This window comes from Platalea leucorodia (assembly GCF_965183815.1).
Source record: "Platalea leucorodia genome assembly, chromosome: 15".
In the NCBI taxonomy this organism is placed as follows: Eukaryota; Metazoa; Chordata; class Aves; order Pelecaniformes; family Threskiornithidae; genus Platalea; species Platalea leucorodia.
This window is the reverse complement of record NC_138837.1, coordinates 12150481-12157860: the sequence shown is the minus strand read 5'-3', so window position 1 is coordinate 12157860 and position 7380 is coordinate 12150481. Positions and strand designations below refer to the sequence as shown.

The 7380-nt window shown below is 65.4% G+C and overlaps 1 protein-coding gene across 1 annotated transcript; it reads left to right on the top strand.

Annotated features, from left to right (window-relative positions):
- The first annotated feature begins 572 nt into the window (after positions 1 to 572).
- LOC309597593 (uncharacterized protein) lies at positions 573 to 5482 on the top strand. Its single transcript, XM_082327168.1, has 2 exons — positions 573 to 706; positions 4646 to 5482. Exons 1-2 carry the CDS (start codon positions 588 to 590, stop codon positions 5076 to 5078), a joined length of 552 nt encoding a protein of 183 aa, XP_082183294.1. The 5' UTR covers positions 573 to 587; the 3' UTR covers positions 5079 to 5482.
- Positions 5483 to 7380: the final 1898 nt, after the last annotated feature.

Below are 7380 nucleotides of genomic sequence, written 5' to 3'. Positions count from 1 at the left end.
ACGTGGGAGAAGAGGGTCGAAGCTCCCTGAGGCTGACACAGGGCTGGTGAGCTGTGAGGAGGAAAGGGGGATGCTGCTGTCACCCTGAATTCATCAGCCTTTGGGGACACCTTGCCTTTAGGCATCAGGCCAAATGGCAGGTGCTGTGGTGGCCGCCTTGGCCAGGGAGGGACCTTAAAGGGTCCACAGACGATGTAGTTGCTCCTGTTCCTTTTCCTTGCCAGAGGACCTGGGTTAACCCAATCCCCACCAGCGGTGCTGTAAGAGTGCTGCTGCGGCCCTCGCCGCAGGACTGGTTCCAGGTACATCTCCACTGCGCCCACGGCCGGGAGGAAAGGAGCTATTAAAGATACTGTTGGCCCAAGAACAAATTGGCCATCAGGAAATTGAGGTTGGAAAGGAGAAGGCAGCCAGATTTGGACCAGGAGAGCAGCAGCGGAGGCTGGAAGGGCTTTCCCGAGATGAGACAGCACCAGCCCAACTGCTGCAGAGCCGGCGCTGGAGCCTGTGAGGAATGAGATTATCCAGAAGGTGTCTGTGAGATGGGAGCTGCCGCGGCGAGATGCCGGGGAGGGATATCAGCCGGGATGGAGGCACTGCAGATTAAAGCTAACCCCCTGCTCGGAGAGGTTGTGCAGGGTCCGCAAGCCCCAGGCAGCGGCGTGTGGGATGCCCCTACCCCAAAAAGCTCAGAGGTGCTGATGAGGTGAGCTTCGCTTCGGGGCCCCTTTGGGAGAGGGAAGGCACTGAGGACACGGTGCCATTGCAGGGTCTCAGGGTCCCCCAGACCTGAGCTGTGCCTGGCAAGCAGCCTCACAGCTCCTGCGAGCAGAGCCGCTCATGACCAAGGCTGCGCATGGAAATCTGGGGCAAAAAGCCAGACCGAGCAAGTCCTGAGGTGCTGGGAGGAAGGGAAACTCGCTGCTGCAGAGTGCCACAGCGACATCCCCCGCGTGAGCAGGGACACGCCGTGCACGGGCAGGCAGGGCTGGGGTTACGGCAGGACACCTGGGAGGATGCTGCCTCTTTTTTTTTTATGCCTGTTTAGCAAAATATATGCGTTTTTCTCCAGGGAGACAGCTCAAGATGGGAAAACCTGGCAGCAGTGAGGCTCAGTGAAGGGACAGGGGCTGCCAGTGGCTCTCCTCCGGGCGACACTGCGGGAGCACAGTGGCCTCGGGGGTGTCCGTGCAGGTGTTCTGCAGCTCCCCAAACCCAAGAGCTGGGTGCTGCGCTGCTGGTTATGCAGGGCACCTGCTTTTCTGCACCCCTACTCTCAGACCTCCGTGGGGAAACTGAGACACAGAGCTGCCCGGGGCCCCTCTCCCCGTGCTGGAGCTGGTCAGAGGAGGGTTTGACCTCCCAGCTTCTCCAAAAAAAATCCCGGGCCTCCCTCGTCCCTTCCCTCCACCCCCTGGGAGGTCACTGAGTCTCTTTACAGTGCAAACCACACTGGGGGAGCTGCAAGCCCAGCAGGCTCCAGGATGGAGGGACGAGCCACAGAGGACAGGCAGGGGAGACTGTGGCTTGCAGGCAGGGTGCTGGCAGTAGGGCACTCTGACCACTGGGTGCCCAGTCAGCACAGCACCCACCAGCATCCGTCCTCCATCCATCCGTCCGTCCATCCATCCGTTTGTCCGTCCGTCCGTCCGTCCATCCATCCATCCATCCATCCATCCATCCATCCATCCATCACAGGGACAGTGCTGCCAGGGCCAGGCAGGGTCCCATCACCCGCCAGAGCTCTCCTGCTTGCTCCATGGGTGCCAAGGGCACAGCCCCCAGCCCAGCGTCCCCCCTCACCTGGCACCAGGCTGGGCAGGGCAGTGCTGGGCACCGCTGCGAGCAGGATCCGGCCGGCCTGTGCAGCCCCACCTCCTCAGTGCAGGTAAGAAATGTAGTTTTGTGTTGCAATGGCCAGAAGGAAGCGGCTTTTCCCTTTGCAAAGTGCTGCAGGAAACGTGATTCAATCCCAGGAGGATTCAGCTGCAGTTTGGGGCACCCTCTGCCCTGCGCCGGTCCCCAGGCTGGCCTGGCCCCATGTGCAAGGCTCTGCTCTTGCTCTGAGCTGCATCCGTCTGGGGATGGCCATCTCCTGGTAGCCACAGCCGGAGCCATGGGGCAGGCGTGCCAGGGCCGTGTCCGACCCTGGGTAGGGGTGGCAGTGGCCCACAGGGCTGCGGGCAAGGCTAGGAACAGCCGTGGCTTCTGGTGGTTGGGGACATTGTGTCCATTGGGCCCAGCTCCATCTGTGCTGGTGTTTTCCTTGCTGGTGGGAAGCCACGAGGCTGGGGAGCTTGCGGGCAGCACTGCCCTGCCTGCAGCCCTTCCTGCTGTCCTGGCAGGGCTGACGCTGCCCCAGAGCCCCTCCACAGGCCCAGCAGGTACCGGTGAGTGGGACAAGGCAACACCAGGGACCCAAAGGAGCCCTGGCAGCTGGTGATGGTGGGGACAGGGCCACTGGCTTCGTGGTGGTGGGAGTGTGGCAGGATCGGGGCCCCAAGGCAACGGGGCCTGGCCTCTGCGCGGGGTTTTCAGTTGGGATATTCCAAAAAGCCTGACACGAGAGCAGGACTGAGGGCCGGGGCTTGCACAGGGTCTCTCCTGCCTGCTTGCAGGTGGATGGTGCTGAAAATTGCATCTTTTTGCTTGCAGCACTTCTGGTCCCGGGCACTGGCACATGTGCCAGCATCCCTCTCCTTGCCCTTGTGCCAGCCGTGTCCCTCACTCCATCCAGCCTCTTGCATTTCACCCTCACAGGGCAGGCACAGGGTAACCCCCCCCCCCCCCCGAAACCTACCCTGGAAAAGGCTCCGGTGGTGCGCACAGGTTCACATCCCAGCCAACATCCCACCACGGATCCTCCTGACGCCCAGGCACACACCAGATCGCTTGGGTCCAGCACGTTTGGTTCATGCCCCTCTGAGCCCAGGGATCGGCTGGAGGGATGAGACCTGGCACTGGGGTGCCAGGGCTGGAGAGGTGGGGCACGGCCAGGGGGGGTGCGAGGGACCCCTGGGCTGCGGGGACCTGGGTGTCCATGGGGGCAGGCAGAGGCTGGCCCGTGGGTCTGGGGGCTGCTGGGGGCTGCAGTGGGTGCAGGTCCCTGGTGTCCCCTGCCCAGTGCTCAGGACCTGTGTGTGGTACTCGGTGCCCCCTGCCCAGTGCCTGGTGCTCGGTGTTTGCTGCTTCCTACAGGCCCATGGTGTGCGGTGCCCCCACCCCACTGCCCCTGCTGCTGCCCAGTACCAGTGTGTGGTGCCAATGCTGGTGCCAGTGCACGGTGCTGGAGCTCAGTGCCCGGCGCATGGTTTGCAGTGCTGGTGCTGGTGCCAGTGGATGGTACTGGTGCCTGTACTGGTGTCAGTGCCTGTTCCTGGTGGTGGTGACAGTGCATGGTACCACTGCCTGCTGTGTGGTGCCCGGTGCGCACTTCGTGGTGCTGGTGCCAGCGCACGATACCAGTGCCCATGCTGGTGCTGGTATCCATCACCTGGTGGCTGGTCCCAGTGCCTAGTGCTGGTGCCTGATGCATGATGTGATCTTGCCCGGTGCCCGGTGCCTCTGTCCAGTGGCCAGTTCCCACTGCCCAGTGCCCCCTGCCCCATACCCCTGTCCAGTGCCCAGTGCCCCTGTGCAGTACTGGTGACAGTGACCAGTGCCTCCCTGCCCAGTGCCCCTGTCCAGTGCCCAGTGCCCAGTGCCCCTTGCCCAGTGCCCCTTTCCAGTACTGGTGCCAGTGCCCAGTGCCCCCTGCCCAGCGCCTGGTGCCTGGTACGGGTGCCCAGCTCCTTGTGTCCCCTGCCTGGTGCCTGGTGCCAGTGGGCGGTCGGTGTGGTCGGGGCCGGGGCGGTCGGGGCGGTGCGGGGCCGGGGCGGTGCGGGGCCGGGGCGGCGCCGGGCGGGGCGGGCCGTGAGGAGGAAGCGCCGGCGGCGGCAGAGCGGCCCCGCACCGGCCGGAGCCCCGCGGCGGGTGAGTGGCGGCAGCGACCCCGCTGCCCGCGCCCTGCCCGCTCCCCCTGCCCCTGCCCTTCCCACCCTCTGCCTGCCTGCCCCTGCCCCTGCCTGCCCTCCTGCCCTTCTGCCCCTGCCTGCGCCTCTGCCCCTGCCTGCCCTCCTGCCCCTGCCTGCGCCTCTGCCCCTGCCTGTGCCCCTGCCCGTGCCCCTGCCCCTGCCTGCTCCCCTGCCCCGGTTCCCCTTCTCCCCCCCACCGTCCCCTGCCCCTGTCCTGGTCCCTCCTTCCCCTCACTCTGCCTCTCCTTCCCCCCCGCACCCCCTTTCCCCCGCTCCTCTCCCCACTGCCTGCCCCCCACCTCTGAGACCTGTCTCTCCCCAGAAGCTCCTACCCCACCCCACTGCCCTGCCTGCACCCCGCCTCCCACCCAGCACCCTGCCCACCCCCGTGTCTCCCTGCCCAGGTGTCACCCTCTCCTGCCTCCCCTCCTAGCTCTGCCATCAGGGCCACACGGCCAAAGTGTGCGGGTTGCACGTCAGGGTCCCCTGGGGCTGGCTGGGAGGGGGAGCCCAGCTCTGCACCCTGCTCCCCAAGCAGTGGGGTCTGCCAGGGGTCCCTTCCCCGTGCCGTGAGAACAACCCCAGCACTGACACCCCCCGCACCCCGGGTTAACGGGCTCCCTGTCTCGCAGGAGGTGGGCAGTGCCAACCGGGCCACGCGTGCTGACGAAGACTGGGAAGATGGATCGTGGTGTCAGCCTGGAGAACCCCTACGCCAGTGTCAACATCCCACGGGACCAGTTCCAGCAAAGCTTCATCACTCGCTACCTGAAGGATGAGCCCACCGTCATCGCCAACCCTGTGGCCGTGTCCACCTACGGCATGGAGGAGGAGGCGGACTCCGCCAGCAGCTGGAACAGCCCCACCATTTCCACAGAGAAGTCCGGGTCCCGTCCCTACAACCCCTATGCCAGCCTGAGGATGCCCAACGGGGACTCAACCAACTCCTTCTACACCGTCACCCTGGACAAGTCACCCAAGGGCCAGCAGCAGGAGGCTGGTGGGGGATGCGGCTGCTGCAAGCGCTGCCCCTGCTGCAGAAAGTGCTGCTGTGTCATCTCGTAAGGGCCCTCGCTGCACCCACGGGACGTGCTGACCATGGGACAGGGCCAGGTGGCCCCGCGGGGACGTGGCTGCCTGGCCTGGGCACCCCGGGGAGCTGCCCCAGCACCCGGCAGAGCTGGCAGCTGGGAGGTGGCACTGGCTGGACTTTGCTGTTGCTTTTCACCCGTGAGCCCTGCAGCCAGATGCGCCGGTGATGGGCACCTGCCAGGTCCTGAGAGCCCAGTGTGGGGCGTGGGGGGGAAGGACAGGTCCCCCCCGCCCTGCTGAGGCCCTGGAGCCTTGAGGATGATGTGTGCCAACGCAGATGCCACCGAGAAGTGCCTACGCTGGGGATGGGGCAGCACTTTGAGCCTGCAATCCTGTACCCTGACCCTGCCCTTCTGCCCTTGCTGGGAAACCTTCAACTCTGGGGAAGCTGCAGGCGTTGCCCGCCTGCCGGAGGGTAGGTTTGGATGATGGCAGCCCTGGGCACATGGCAGAGGGCATTATCGTCGCTGTCTTGGAGAGGTGGAGAGGAGCCAGGGACATGCCCCCAGCTGGGATGGGGGCCCACCTCCCCAGAACTGAGCAGTCCCCCCACCTGTAGCATCATGGAGATGCTGCAGGACCCTGCGCCAAGCTCCGCTGGGTACCACTCCTCCTTGCCACACTGCCTGTGGGACAGAGGGAAGGAGGCAGGAAGGACAGACAGACAAAGAGGGGCAGAGCGCCAGGCAGTGCTCCAGGGCAGCACCTGACGGCACAGCATGGGTTATGGGTGTTAACGTCCAAGTGCCAGGAACCCCCAGCCCCATTCGGTTCCTCCTGCCAGGCTTGCGAGGCGCTGGGCACAACCCCTCGTCCCATCCGCATCCTGGCTCGGGGCTCCGCACCGTGCTGGGGCCGGGTCCAGTGTGGAGGGCTGGCCCAACTCCGGCAGCAGGGTAGCACTGGGGCACCGTTTGGAATGTAGATCCCCATCGTTCGCCTTCTGCGACACCCTGGGCATCGAGGAAGGCGAGCGAGAAGCCTGCTGGGCTCTTTGCAGCATGCTGGGGCAGCTCCGGGCTGGGTTTTCGGCTGGAGCTGGCGCCACCGGCCTGGAACAAGCCCGCCGTTGTGTTGGCGTCCCACGGGCGGCCGTGCTGCCAGGCGGCAGCTGCGTAAGCACCGTGGCCGCTGCAGGAACTGCCTGGTCTGCAGGGGCAGGGGCTTGGAAAGAGCACGTGTGTTAGCAGATGACTTCAGGGTGCTGCAAATAAAATTACAGCCATCTCCTCCCCTGCCAAGGTACGCCTCTTCCCTCTGCCCTGGGTTTTCCGGGATTCCCGTGTTACTTCTTGCTTATCCTGGCAGGTTGTGTAAGGGCAGTGCGGGAGCCACACAGCCCTCTCCTCTCCCCTCAAAACCAGGCTTAACTGTTGCACTGCTGACTTGGGGCAGCAGCAGTGGCACGCTGAGCTCTTCAGCTTGCTGCTGCCTGCCACCCCGCTGCCAGCCTGGGCCCAGTGCTCCCCTCACCCAGGCTTTTCCAGTACAGCCTGCTCCTGCCTGCCTGGGGATGCTGGCTGGTGCTCAGCCCGGCTCTGCCAAGCTGGATGGCTGTCCTGTCTTTTGGAAAGAGAGAGCCCGGCTTTGGGGGGGCTGGGGAAGGGGGAGGTTCCTGGCTGGGCCAGCTGGGTGGGCTTTGTGGCACTGCCCTGGCTGGCTGCAACCCCCTGGGAGCCCACCACTGCTTGGAGCCCTTCACCACTGAGATCCCACCACCCCTGGGAGCCCACCACCACCAGGAGCCCACCACTGCCTGGAAGCCCACCAGTACCAGGATCCCACCACCACTGAGATCCCACCAGAACTGGGAGCCCACCACCACCAGGAGCCCACTATTGCCTGGAAGCCCACCATGCTTGAAATCCCACCACCCCTGGGAGCTTCTGGGCTGGGGTGGCAGTGGCTTGGCAGAGGTGCAGGGCAGAGCCCTGCCAGTTTGCCCCCCCCTCCCCAACCCCTCCGCCTGGCCCACGTCCCACGCTGGTGGGTGGCCAGGGGTGTGGAGCTTGCAGGAGGAGGTTGGCAGGGACACAGCCCCATGCCGCCTGCCCTGCACAAGGAGCGCTCTTGTTCGCCTTGCCTGGACCGCGGGCAGCGCTGGCATGGGGACAGGCAGATCCACCCCGTGTTTGCTTTCGTGGCCCTGCCGCCAGCCCTGCCCTGCCGCAGGGCCCACCCGCCGCGTGGCCGGGCAGGGACATGGTGTCACCGCGTTGGCTTGGCTGAAACCTGCATCCCGCAGAGGCTGCTCGGTGCACCGGGGGTCTGGCAC